We start from the raw sequence: 13992 nt of genomic DNA, 5'->3' as shown, positions 1-13992 counted from the left end.
TAATTACTAAATTCTCTCATGGCCTTCAAAGGAAAATTTAATTTTCCTGAAGTCCAATCAAACCTAACTTTGCAAGAACAATTTAGAGGCTGGCTTTTGCCAAACCGCAAAAGTCAGTACATTTTGTCTTTTGTTTGAACAGCTCCAGGAGGAGATGATGGTCCCCATGGGAACTGGGTGCTGCTCCCTGTTCTTTGGTGACTGCAGCTCTACCGGCGCCAAGTTGGCCAATCACATCTCAGGGGCCACCTGTTCCTGTCGTGAAGCACTGAGAGGAGGTACCTGCAGAGCATATCCAGGCTCACACTGGAAAGAGACCACATCGTTCACCAAGTAGCGCTCGCCAGTCTTCACGCCATTACTGGGCACAGCGGGTTCCGGGCAACTGCTCAGGCCCACCGCTAGACAGGACAGACAGAGGGAGAGGCAAATGGACAAGTGCAGCAGGCCAAGGCAACAGCACACTGAGCTGTTACTGGCAGTAAGGAGGGCAAGGGATCTCTAGGCCAGTGCTTCCCTTGCAGCACACAGAAGAGATTAGAACGTCTGCACAGCATGGAGGCTCAACAGACCAAAGCTGCCTGGGGCAGGAGGGCATTGGCCCAGGGACTCTGGGAGCCCTGCCCACCTACGAGCTCAGAGCAGGGAGCTGAGCCCTGGCTGCAGACCATCAGGCCTCTCTGTGGGAGCTGCTCCCACATTGCCCCTGCCTGCCCCTGCTCCTGCCTTCCCTCTCTCCTCCTGTCCTAAGAGGACAGTTCCTGTGGGCTCCTCACCTTTCACCTCCCATGGTCAGCTCTGGCCTGCACCCACTGCCAGACTCTGTGACAGCCTCCCTCCATCCTCTGACCCACCAGCCCTCATAGGTGACTGATGATTCTTAAAATCTCTCCTGAAGTCAGGCATGGTGTTGCATTCGTGTAATTCCAGCACTCTGGGAGGCTAGGCAGGAGGATTCCAAGTTTGATCTCAGCCTGGGTAACTTAATAACTCAGGAAGACCCTATCTCAAAAAAAGGGGGTTTGGGAGATAGCTCAGTGTGGAGCCCCCGGGTTCATTCTCCAGTGCCACCGAAAACAAAAAGCAAAGCAAAACTCCTTGAATTGCAGGTCCTCTTTGCCCAGCACTCTGAAGTGTGCTCCCATGACCTTTAATGGGGGATCCAGCTTTCTCATCTAGCCTCTGGGACCTTCATCTTGTTGGTCAGGTCCCTTTCTAAGATCATCTCCATAGGCTCTCAAATTCTCCTCTTTCACTCCCTTTGACTTTTTAAATTAAACGCATGCTCATTTGGTTCTCATTACATCCCCAGCCAGCACTGTACACGAACTTTGCTAGGGCATCTGTCCTAATCCTCCTCCCCTCCCCCACCCCCTCCCCCTTCTCCCTTCCTGTCCATTCCACCATTGCAGGAGCAGCACTCAATGAGACGAGACACAGCACACCCCTGAGCAAGGCCAAGCCAGGGAGTCACATGCCTCACTCGTCTCCTTGAAGCAGACCTTAATTCCCATTTCCTGGACAGGACACAGGCCAAGGGCCCTTAGTAAGCCACAGAGCTGGGATTCAGACCCAGCCCCGCCCGACCCTACGTCTTTCCCCTGTCCCCAGCTTTCCTTGCCTCCCCTCTTGAAGTCATCCTCATCCTGCTCTGGGTCCCTTCTTGGTTGACACATAGAGGACAGTAGTGCGGCATCTTCTGAGTGGGGCTTTGTGTGTCTCTTGTGCCCCACTGGAGCCCACCTGCAGGTGTGGGCACAGGGAATGCACAGAATAAGTCTCTGTGGACTGGCAGACTGGAGTTGGCAGGCTAAAAGATTTATGAGGAGGCTGAAGGGTGGCCACACATTAAGTCCTCCCCTACCCCACTACGGGGCTCTGTACCAAGGCCACAGGAGAGGGGGGAAGGTGCCAGCAGCCTGTGTGGCTGGGTTTGCCCCGGGCACCTGTGAGGCCAGAGCGTTTGGGAGAGGGCAGCTACCCTCCTGGTGGCTCCTTGACAGTCACAGGGTCCCTGGGCAGCCCCCAGGTATAGTGCCTGCAGGGAGTCAGATGCCGAGAAAAAGGATCCCGGAAGGATGGGTCATCCCAGGCCATCAGCCACCCGCCCATCTCTGTGCAGCAGCTGGCAAGTCTTCACGCCACATTCAGAGATGATACTGGTAACTACATCTTTTTTTTACCCCTCGGAGAGAAATTTATATACAATGAAATGCATAAAATGTATAGTCACGTGTTGTGATCTTCAAGTGTAATTGTCATAATTGTAACTGTTTGTGGGCTGCATTTTAACATGTGCTTGCACCTGTATAACCCAAACCCCTATCCAAACCTCAGAGCCTTGCTTCTATCAGGACCATTCTCCCAGACAGTCTGTTCTACGTGTGCTTTTAGGAAGTAAATGTGATGCTTGGAACAAAGCTGTTTGGGCCTCAGCAGCTAAAAAGACCCCAAGGATAAGGATTAAAATAACATCAGACTGAATATGAAGTACTTCATCTTGGCTGGCTTCTGGACTCTTTCTCAGTAAGGCACCTCATTATTTAGTGGGGTGATCACGACTTAGTGACTTGCGACCTATTACTCTGAACAGAAGAAAAAGGAGATGCAGAGAGATAAACAGAAACAGTGAGAAAAAAAGAAGAAAAATGCAGTAGGGAGGAAGATGAAGGAGGAGGACAGAGAACAGTTCATTCTAATTATTCTTCACTACACAGCTGAGTTTTTCTTAAGCATGCTCACAACATGGCTTTTTATCACATGCAGTTTTTATACCTTTTTATCATATGAAGTTTATGAGTTTTGAAAGTGCATTGTTTCGTTTCTCTTTCAATTAAATAAAAATTAAGTGAGTCATAGCAGTAGATGTGACTTTATAGCACCCTTCAAAGCCATTCCACCTCTATAACAGCAGCTAATTCTCTGTCTTCTACAACCTCTTTGTAGATTATCAACAAAACATAACTACAGGGTTTTGGCTCCTAAGAAGTCCAGTCTCCAAATGTCCCAGGGGACTGTTTCTCCCTAGCTCTTCACATCATGGAGGATGGTGGATGAGAAATGCCAGCTGCAAGAACTGCCAGCTCCCTTGGACAGAGAAAATAAAGATGCGTTCTTCCTGGGAATGAGGCAGTTGGGTGACAAGGAGATTTAGGAAGGAAGCCTATCTTTGAAAGAAGAAAGAACAAGTAATGATTCCAGGGAACATTTAGGACTTAAATAAAAATATTAGACAAAGAAATAAAACTGGAGGGAACAAAGAAAAGAGAGTAAAAGGGAAAATGTGAATGACTCAAGAAAAACCCAGGGTATTTTACTCCAGTGGGCCAGTGCAGCTTTAGTTGTATGTGTGGAGGAAGGTCTCGAGGTCTCTGTCCTGTCCTCTAACCCTCAGTCTTTGCTGTAAGTTACTCCAGGTCTCTCTTACTGGTGCACACTATTTTTTCCAGGTGATGGGGACCCTGGGATCCAGCCAGCTCCAGCTCCCTGGGCTACCTGGCTAAAGTTCATTCTCCTAGGAGACCCAGAGGAGCATCTGTATGATATCCACTGTTGATCCCACCAGATCTCTAGCACCACTGAAGTCTTCCATCTGATGGGCCCTTGTTGTCACAGATGGTCAAGCCAACCATGCCTTCCCACACTTCTTGCTTCTCAGGAAAAGCTAACTCAGCATCCGCTTCTGCAAGGCCTTACCTGGATGGGTTTAGACCTCTCCTCTGTATTTTCTTTGATTATCAGGTTGCAGTGAAGTGACTGTTTCTCTGTTTGCTCTATGGGCTCCTAACCCAGATCTTGGCACATTGCAGGTGCTCAGTGTTTTTTTGTGACATTTACCTCTCTGCAAGGTTGAAGTGACCATTTCCTCCTTTGAGTCACTGCTCTGCCATCTAGAAACATCCATGAGGGCATCTGTAATGTTGAGATGCCCTTCTCTATGTGTCTGCCTCTCTTTAGAGGACTTGGAGGGAACTGACCCTTCTTGATCTTACTCAGATCTAGTAAAACCTGGCAAAGCACCTGGTGTATGGTAAATGCTCCATGGTTATTTGCTGAATGCAGAGGTAAAGAATGCTACTGCTGGTGTAGGCCTTCCTACACCGCACAGGGAGGGAGTAGGGCACTCAGTCCTGGCATGAACACAGCTTCCCCAGAAACCTCTTTCTTTACTCCCCAGAAGGTACAACCACAGCTCTTCTTCAGAGTTTTTAGGCATGACCACACAGGGATGCTAGGAGTCAGGATTCACAGGTTTGAGCCTGGAGGGGGAAGTCTTGAAGAGGAGCCATGAAGCTTCCAATGACAGAAGAAACTTAGATGACAGTTACACCACAGAACAAGGGATCAAAGAGACCACTCTGTAGAACTGGAGGAGAAGAGCACTCCCATTTTCTTGTATCCCAAAGTATATATTTGGGCTGAGACCAGTGACCTAGCCCCTTGCCCATTCCACAGTGACTATAAAGGGAACACACAGATTTTTGAGTACATTGGTTTTGGCCCTTTGGTGGAATCCAGTTGTCCCATACTTTCTGGCTGTGTGTGCTTTGAGAAGGTTTTAGACCTCCGAGCCTAAGTATCCTAATCTAGGTCTGTGGGAAGGCCTCATTGGGATGGAGAAGGTAAGACCCCAGTGTAACCCCTGCTCCTAGTGGGGACCCAGTAACCGTTCATCGCCATCCCAAAGCCCACACACAGCCGAGACCCTATATTCTCACTTTTGTATTCCAGGTGGAAGCCGGCGGCAGACACGCTGATATCTGAGTAGAAGTGAAGGTAGAGCTGGTTGGAGGTGCTGTTCAGAAGGGCAGGCACAGTCGTCCCTGAGTGAGGAAACCAGGGTCACTTGGATGTAGCCACCCAGCCCTCAGCTCCTCTCTGTTCTTCTTACTTCGCTGCCTGCTGACATCATGCTCCCAAAGTTTCCAAATGTCCCTGTTATCAAACCTACTACATGACAGATGAGAACCTTGAGAGTGCCAGAGCTCCAGGGCCAGAGGGATGGGAAATTACAAACTTCTCCCCCAATGCCCACAGGAAGGGGAGCTTCTCAGGAGCCTGGGTGTTTGGTCTCCCTCAAAATGATTCTGACACCTACAATTATCTGGGCAAATCAGCAGTGTAGACATTTTACCTGAGAGCACAGGATTCTTTTCATGTCTTGGCAGCATGGAGTTCTGGGCCTAGCAAATTTAAATAATTGTCTTGGCTGTTAGGCAAAAGCAGATACCAAATTCAGGCAGAGGCCCACCACTGGAATGGACAGTGGTGGAGCCATATTGGAAAGCAGTTTGGTAGTCCTTCAAAAGTCAAGCAGAATTATTATGTGGTCTAGCAATTCCATCTCTAGGTGAACACCCAAGAAAACTGACCCCGCATGCTCATACAACTTGTATGGTTCTGCTTTAGAAGCATTATTCATAATGTCTCAGGTTGAAAACAGCCCAAACATATGGTCTATCCATACATGAAGTACTGACTCATATTAGCACTTGGCAAAACTTGAAAACATGATGCTGAGTGAAAGAAGCCAGATAAAGATGGCCACATACTTTATGACTGCATCTATCTGAAATGCCTGGAATAGGCAAATCCACAGATGGAAAGATTGATGGTTGCAGAGGCTGGGGGTGAGGGGATGCAGAGTGAACAAATGAGTACCTGGCTTCTTTTAGGGGTGATAAAAATGTTCTGGAATTAGACGGTAGCAATGGTTGAAGAATCTTGTGAATATGCTGAAACCCACTGATGTGTACACTTGAAAATGGTGAAATGTATAGTTTGTCATCATTGTTTGATGAGGATGGTGATGATGCTGATATCTACCACAACCTTCCACGTTGAGGCCCCAGCTTACCTGAGAAACTCCCCAGCATGGTCACAGTGTTATCTGCACCGTCAAATACTTCCAGAGAGTCCCAGTTCTGCTCTGTGACAAAACTGATAACTTGAATCTGGGAGGGTAGAGGGATTGAAATGTTGCTTAGGTAGCTGGGTCCCTCCCTTCCCTTTCCTCTTCTTCCTTCCTGTGGTTAATTCAATGTATTGAGCACTTACTCTGGGCCAGAGACACTGTGCTTCTCATAAAAGTAAGATACATTCTCCACCACCAGGAGCTCATTGTCCAGTGGGGACAAGATAGATGTGAAATAAATGATCACAAGACAGGGATACTTAGCAAAGCAGAGAACAGGGAAAAGAAGTTTCAGGAAGTGGAAATACTTCTGTCTGACTTGCTTTCTCCTCATTTCTGGAATATTTTTTGAGTTTCCCCATTTCCCTAGCTCGAGAGCCTCACTGTGAACCAGCAACCCCCTCCTGCCCAGGTGTGACCGGCTTGGATCCTCTCCTGTGCTTCACTCCATTTGGCTCTCACCCCTTGGTACTGGCTATGTCCAGTTGAGCTTCCAGAGCTAGGCTCAGGTGTCTTGGCTCAGGTGGGTGCCTGGTGGCTCCCTTGCTTTGCCTGTGCTTGGTGCTGTGCTCCTCTCCCTTGGCAGCAATATCCCCCCTTCTCTCCCCACAACCTTAAGAAAAAAACCCCTTAAGCCATTTGAATGACATCTCTTAAGAAGCTGTCATCTTTCTACTCCAGTTCCAGGCCCAGCTCCTTTGAGCCTGCCGGCTGGCCCGGGCCACAGCCTACCTCTTTTCCTTCCTGAGCTACCCATTCCTGTCCTCACACCTCATGAGCTGCTCTGGCTCTTGCTTGTGGGCTGTGCTATTTTCTTTTTTTAGCCCCGGGGCAGGGACAAGGCTGATGCGTCTCCTTTTGGCTTGGGGCTCAGCAACAGGTCGAACCTGGGGTCAGCCCCTGCTGAGGTGCTGCCTTGCTCCTACCTGGATGCCAGCGCCTTCGGGGACCATAATCTTCCACACACAGTTGAGGCTGTTGAGGTAGGGCTCGGGAAAGCCGGGTGACAGGATGGTGCCCTTGCGCTCTGTGAGGTTTCCTCCACAGGGCACTGGGAGGAGAGGCACTTCGGGTCAGAGACTCTTCCAGCTTGGCTTTGTGACTTCTCCCAAGAGTCTCCTGAACAGAATCCTCCCCAGGGCCCAGGTCTGTGCTTGCCATTGCTCCCCACACTGGTTTCTCCTTTCTGGCCCCCAATTCCACCTTCTGTCCTTGACCTCCTCCACGAGCTCTGCCCAGACAACCCTGCTGTAAGAACCTGGACCCCTGCTCTTCCTTTTACAGGTTTCAGCCAGCTCCTCCTCCTGCTGTGTCTACACCGACCCAAGCACAGGTGAGCCAGCTGAGTAGGGCATTCCACTCAAGCCACATGCTGGGAGGGTCTGCTGTGTGTCTTGGGGCATCTGCAGGGAATGGCTGCCCTGTACCAGTGAGACAGGAGTACCCAGCCCTTCCGAAGCTCTGGTTGTATAGGGACTCACCCACACAAGTTGGTGCTGAGACATTCCACTGAGCCAAAGCCCCGGGCACAGGGAGGCACTCGATCTCTGGGGACCCCTGCAGGGCATATCCAGAGTTGCATTCGAAGCGGACGATGGCCCCCACTGAGAAGTCACTGCCCAGCCTCTTGCCATAGCGGGGTTCAGGCACAGAGCTGCACTGTGTGGCGCTGGTTCGGGGAACAGCTGCAGGAGACAAAAGCACTGAGGGGCAGGCCTCACTCCTCTAGAATCTGGGCCAGGGAGGCACACACAATGGGACTGGAATCCAGACAGTCTGGATGAGGCCCTGGGAGGATCAGGGCTCCTTTTCTTAGGGCTGGGGTGGGACTTGTCAGGGGGAGGCCCCTTTTACTGAACATAGCTGGACACACAAGGCTGTAGCAGTTTCCAGGAACCGTGTGGGTAATGAGAGTCCCCTGGGCCAGACTTCAGGCCTAGGCTTGTTCTTTGCTTCCCCGGTAATGCCCCTTCCTGACCAGGGTTCCATGCTCCCTAACAGGGGAAACAACCCTTCCTTCTTTACTTCCAGTGCCTTTGGCCTGCCTTTGCCCTCTCCTCTCCATGCACCTTAGACCTTGACTTGGGTCTGCTTTTCATGACCTGCTCACAGTGGTGGATTGTGTGGGCCATTAATCTATGCCCCCGGGAAGGAGTCCCCTGTGGCAGGATTAGCTCCACACAGGGAAGTGCATCTTGTCCTGTGCAGAGTGAAATGCACATGACTCTGCTTAGAACCTGAGTCCTGCAGAAGTGGATTTGCTCCTTTATAAGGGGAGGCTGGGGCCTGAGGGTGAAAACCAGAATGCTCCAACACATTGCCTTTCTGGGGATGGACATGGATATTGCTTGGTACCAGTTATTTTGTGAACTCTCTCTCTCTCTTTTTTTTTTTTTTATTTTTTCGGTACCGGGGATCGAACTCCTGTCCTTGGGCTTGCACAGCAGGCGCCGAAACCACTGAACTAAATCCCTGGCCCGTGAACTCTCTTTTAATCCTATCAATGAAGAACTGGTATTATATTCATTTAAAATGTGTGCAAGACTCCAAAACATGGAATAGCTGGGGTCCATCTTACTTCAGAGCCTATGTTTCCCCTGGAGCTTTGGTGTGCCTTGAAGACAAAACCAAGCTCCAAGAGTAATGGAGAATGGATTGGGGTGGGACAGGGATGGGTAGGGGAGGGAAGGAATTAGCTTTTCATGTCTGATTTCCTTCTTTTTTCAACACAGACTTTGGTCCCAGAAATGTCTGTTGGGTAAATGAATGTATAAAATTCCACCAAATGTCAGGAAATTGCCCCAGAGACTAGTAATTGCCCCAAACACCCCGAGAAAGAGGTTCAGATGAGGAGTCCAAGGTCCCTGCTTCCTGGGCTGCAGAGTCGCTGAGGAGCTATGGTGCCCATGTCTACATACCTTGGTAGACAAAGTGGAAACCTCTGGCTGGAGCTGGGCCTTTGGCACTGAACTTAATGAGAACTTGATTGGAGGTGGCCAAGGGCAACGATTCTCCTGCCGAGATAAGGGATGAGGAGGAGAGAAAGACAGTGAATCCAGCAATGAGGTCCAGCAGCTATAATCCTGGCTACAAAGGAGGGGTAGCCAATACTTTACACAGTGATTCACTCCACATCGTAGACCTTCCTGAAATAAAACTTCACATTTCACTGCACTTCACAGTTTAAAGTTTACAGAAGGCTTTTGCATCTATGGTCTTACCTTGGCCTGTAGTAATATGAGGGAGGCACAGCAGAGTTCAATACCCTCCTTTAACAGAGCAAGACAGAGCCTCAATAAGACTACCTGATCTTCCTGGAAAGGGGAAAGCAGCTAAAGCTGCTAAAGATCCCCCACAGGGATAGGGAGAATGGCTGTTACCAAGATGACTGGGGCCTACATGGAACCCAACACTGATCTGATGAAAAAAGGCACTGCCTTTAGGGGAGGAGGGTGCTGTAATTGCCTGAGAGCAATTGGCCTGTTCCAGATCTCCCACGAAATGATGGATAAGAGGTGTGACAGTATAATTAATTATTCATGCTAGGATACAATATTAGTAATTATTCTGGGACAGCCAAGTGGAGGCTAGGACTGTCTCAGGCAAACCAGGATATACTGCCACTCAACCTGGACCCCAGGACAAACTAGGGGGAAATCTCCATGAGCACTGTAAGCTGGAGGAGGTGGGTGGCCCTTGTAGCAGGAGATAAAGGTATAGGTCTGCTTGGTATGGTACAAGTGGGTAAGGGAAAGGCAGCACCAACTGGCCCAGCAGCCATGAAACACAGTCCTGTTCATCATCACCTTCCTTCAGAGGCCAAGAGAGAACATGGTGGCATGCGGGGGGCAAGGCTACTATGCACGTTGCCCTTCTGTGATCTTAGTGACCCTGAAAGCAGCTGCAGACTCCACTCTCAGAAAGGAAGCGGGGGTTACAGTAAACCAGGCTACCTCTCCACTGTGAGGAGAGCTGGGGTTCAGACCACCAAGGAGGCATGGGAAGCCATTTGGAGGGGCATCCATCAGTGCTTCCAGAAAGCTCATGCAATGCTACTACCCTCATGAAGTAGAGAGCCTTTTGTACAGTACACTTAGAGTTACATGTGCCCAGATGTTTTGGCCTGGCTAGGAGTCATTGCCCCAGCTAACTTCGGCTGCCAGAACAAAGACAAAGACAAAGACAAAAACACTCACGGAGACACCCGCCCCCCCATTATCACTGTCCTTGTTAATTCCATTCAGTGGAAGTGGGTGGAGAGAAACTAGATTCTTCTGTCCTCCCATCATTTGGTCTGACAGATGTGGATTAGGGCTCCAGAGTCCATGATGACTTCAGTCCTGGTCACAAGTAGACCTTCTCCATGCAAAGAACAGAGTAAAATCACTGGGGATAAGAAAAAAATCTCAATGTTTTAAGGGAGAAGACCACTCTGAGAAGTTGAAGCAAATATTTTTATGTGAAGTACAACAAAAATTAGGCCAAAAAAATCTCCGAAGGTTTTCAGACATGGTTCACAATATTAAATCGTGTATGGCATCTGTGAAGCCAGAGGAGGAAGATGTGCCAAAGGAAGGATCTATGATGAATAAAGGCTACAAAGGAATGAGAAATGCTAACCTATGTCTTCTTAATTCTGCAGAAATCAAGCAATGAAGTGGAGATGAAATGTGGGAAATTCTTTCAGAATCCACAGAAAAAGGGTAAAGATTATCAAAACAATGAGAGAAATAAGAAGTGACATGGAAGAAAGATGAGAAAAGTCCAATAGGCATATAGAGAATCCCAGGGAAGGAGGGGAGAGAACTCAAAGGAGAAAAGATAATTTAAGAAGGAAGATGCCTTCTCTAAGACCTGAGGCCCAGACTGAAGCTGCTGCCAGTCTGATTAGTGGACGGAGGCTCCTTCTACCACAGCATGTCCTAGGGGGCTGTTTAATTTTTTAAAGTAAAGAAAAAATATGAAAATCATATGAACAAAAAAGCATAGTTAACTTACAAGGACAAAGAATCACACTGGACTCCAATTTGCTTGTAGTATTAAATGTTGTAATAAAGTAAAATAACTGCTACAGTTTCAAAAGATAAAGTGTGTGGCTGGGGATTTAGCTCAGTGGTTTCGCTGCCTGCTGTGCAAGCACAAGGACCCGAGTTCAATCCCTGGTACCAAAAAGAAAAAAAAAAAAAAAGAATGGTCTGTAAAAGATAAAGTGTGTGAATGATAATGTGATTTGCAACCAGCTGTCACTTGTATGACATGTCAGCAAGAAGGCATTCTCATACATACAAGGCAACAGGAGTACCGTAGTTATGAGTCCAACTGAAAGAAAGAACTAAAGCAGGGGAATGAAGGACTGGCAGGGATAAATGGAGCCAGGAAAGGATGGTTAACTTCAGGGACGGTTAACTGTTGTCAATGAGGTAACAAGACTAAATGGAAATATCAAAACTTGCCCTTATGAAAGACGCTCAAAATTGTAAAATGATTACTAAGAACATTAACATAAAAGCTCAAATGGAAAAAAGTGTGACTAAGGGATGGGTCAGGTGTGAATACAAAAGGGAAGATGCAAAACCGAAACAACACAGATAAAAACCCAGAAAGATCAAGGCAAGTGGACAGATACCAGGCCAAATGTTTCAGTTTTAAAATAAAAAGTAATCTTGTTTTAAAAAATGCTCTTGGAAGAAATAAGGAGAGACAGAACAGGAAAACACAGGTACAAAAAATTGTTAGAAACACAAGAAGACAAAATATCACAATCATAGTGGGAGATATTTTAATGTAACATTCTTGATCATTGATATATCAAATAGAAAAAAAAAATGAAGGTGTTAAGTAGCATTTCTTATGCTCTCTCAACCCCAGCACATCGCAGGGACAGGGACAGTTCAATCCTGTGGCTCATTACCAGTGTTCCCCTGAATGAGGAACTAAGAGATTCTCTGAGTATGATAATACTGATATCCTTGGGTTTCACCCATCTGCCTGTATGCCTAACTATCCATCCTCCTTTTTTCTATTACTATTGGTTTTGTACACCAGTATCTATGCCTATATCTCTATCCATATTTATATCTATAGGTCCTAAATATCCATCTATCTCTTTTTTTAAACCTTAGGTCAAATACCTATACTTATACTGTTATACCTACAGCTATACATCTATCTATCTATCTTTCTATCTATCTATCTATCATCTATCTCTGTCAATTTTGAAAAAGCATCCCACTCAACAGAGCCTGACTTACACTTTTTAAAAAAAATTAATTTTATTGGTACATTTTTTAGGTATACAATATCGTGACATTCATCATAGGAAATTTGCACCTTTACATCATCTCTCTTGGTTCTTATTTTTTTTTCCCCTTCCCCTGCCCTCCCTTCAACCCCTCCATCCCTCCCTATTTACAAAGACTTTGTTTCCATTTTTTCATTTTCTCACATTAATTGCATTCCTACTTCCCCTTCCCCTTTGCCCCCTTTCTTTTTTTGGTACCAGGGATCGAACTCAGGACCTCGTGCTTGTGAGGCAGGCACCGGAACCACTGAGCTAAATCCCCGGGCCATGCCTCCTTTCTTCCTATTTCACATTACCTATTATACCTTTTAGCCCTTATTTACACTTTCAGTTTCTCACACTAGAGAAACTATTCGGTATTTACACATGTGTGTCCTATTTATTTCACTTAAAGAGTATGGCCTCAATGTGCATCCACTTAGCTATAAATGTCTCTAATTTCTCATTTTTTATGGCTGAGTAGTACTCCATTTTAATAAAAAAACACATTTTGTTTATCCAGTCTCCAGTTGATGGGCATTTGGGCTGTTTCCAAGCTTTAGCTATTACAAACTGTGCCGCTATGAACATGGGTGCACATGTATCACTATGGTATGATTCTTTTAAGTCTTTGGGGAAGATACCCAGCAGGGGAATAGCTGGATCAAATGGGACCTCTAGCCCTAGTTCTTTGAGGTATCTCCAGACTGATTTCCACAGTGGTTGCGCCAGTCTACACTCCCACCAGCAGTGGAGCAGTGTTCCTCTTTCTCCACAGCCCCGCCAGGATTTGTTATTGGTTGATTTCTTGATAGCAGCCATTCTTTCTGGGGTGAGGTGGAATCTCAGCATCGTTTTCCTTTGCATCTCTTGAACGACCAGCGATGCTGAACATTTTTTCATATGTTTATTTGGCATTTGCACTTCTTTGAGAAATGTCTGTTCATTTCAGATGCCCATTTTTGGACTGGGCCTTTAAATTTGGGAGGTCTGAGTTTTTTAAAGTTCTTTATAGATTCTAGATAGTAGACCTTTGTCTGAGGAACGGCAGGTGAAAATTTTTTCCCACATTGTGAGTTGTCTCTTCACACTGTTGTTGGTTTCTCTTACTGTGCAGAAACTTTTTAATAAGAAGAGATCCCACTTGTTGATTGTTTGTGTTAGTTCAGGGCAACTGAGGTTTTGTTCATAAAATCTTTTCCTACACCAATGTCTTCAAGAGTTCTTCCTCTCTTCCAGCTGGTTTAGTGTTTCTGTGTTAATATTTAGATCTTTAATCCGTTTCAATTTTAGTTTAGTGCATGGTGAGAGATTCAGGTCTAGTTTTAATCTTTGGCATGTTGAAACCCAATTTTTCCAGCACCATTTATTAAAGAGGCTATCTTTCTTCCAGTGAGGGTGTTTGGCCCCTTTTTCAAAGATGAGATGGCTGAGTGTGTCTGGCATTGTTTCTGCATCTTCTAATCTGTTCCACTGGTTCTCAGGTCTGTTTCTTTGCCAGTACCATGCTATTTTTATCACAGTAGCTTTGTAGTATAGTTTCAAGTTGGGGGTTGTCATATCCCTTGCCATGTCTCTGTTACCTAGAATTGCTTTTGCTGTTCTTGGTCTCTTCTTGTTCCAAATGAATTTTTGGATTCTTTGCTCAAGGTCTGTGAAGTATGCTGCTGGGATTTCAATTGGGATTACATTGAATCTATGTAGCAGTTTTGGAAGTATGGCCATTTTCACTATGTTGATTCTTCCTACCCAGGAGCAAGGGATATCTTTCTGTTTTTGTGGGGTGGAACACTCTGTA

The 13992-nt window shown here is 46.7% G+C and overlaps 1 protein-coding gene across 7 annotated transcripts in view; it reads right to left on the bottom strand.

The window, feature by feature from the left end:
- Csmd2 (CUB and Sushi multiple domains 2) overlaps positions 1-13992 on the bottom strand; it is a 582265-nt gene that overhangs the window by 100288 nt on the left and 467985 nt on the right. For all 7 annotated transcript variants that reach the window (XM_087215348.1, XM_087215347.1, XM_087215349.1 and 4 more), the window contains 6 exons: positions 8833-8928; positions 7396-7599; positions 6841-6965; positions 5858-5954; positions 4719-4823; positions 283-401 (listed from right to left, as the gene is read on the bottom strand). In XM_087215348.1, coding sequence (XP_087071474.1) covers positions 283-401; positions 4719-4823; positions 5858-5954; positions 6841-6965; positions 7396-7599; positions 8833-8928 — 746 coding nt within the window. The remainder of the gene's footprint in view (positions 1-282; positions 402-4718; positions 4824-5857; positions 5955-6840; positions 6966-7395; positions 7600-8832; positions 8929-13992) is intronic.

The sequence above is a fragment of the Heterocephalus glaber genome, unplaced genomic scaffold, assembly GCF_053883595.1.
Source record: "Heterocephalus glaber isolate CG9 unplaced genomic scaffold, H.glaber_assembly_v1.0 deba00001452, whole genome shotgun sequence".
Lineage (NCBI taxonomy): Eukaryota > Metazoa > Chordata > Mammalia > Rodentia > Bathyergidae > Heterocephalus > Heterocephalus glaber.
This window is presented reverse-complemented; position numbering and strand designations above follow the sequence as displayed.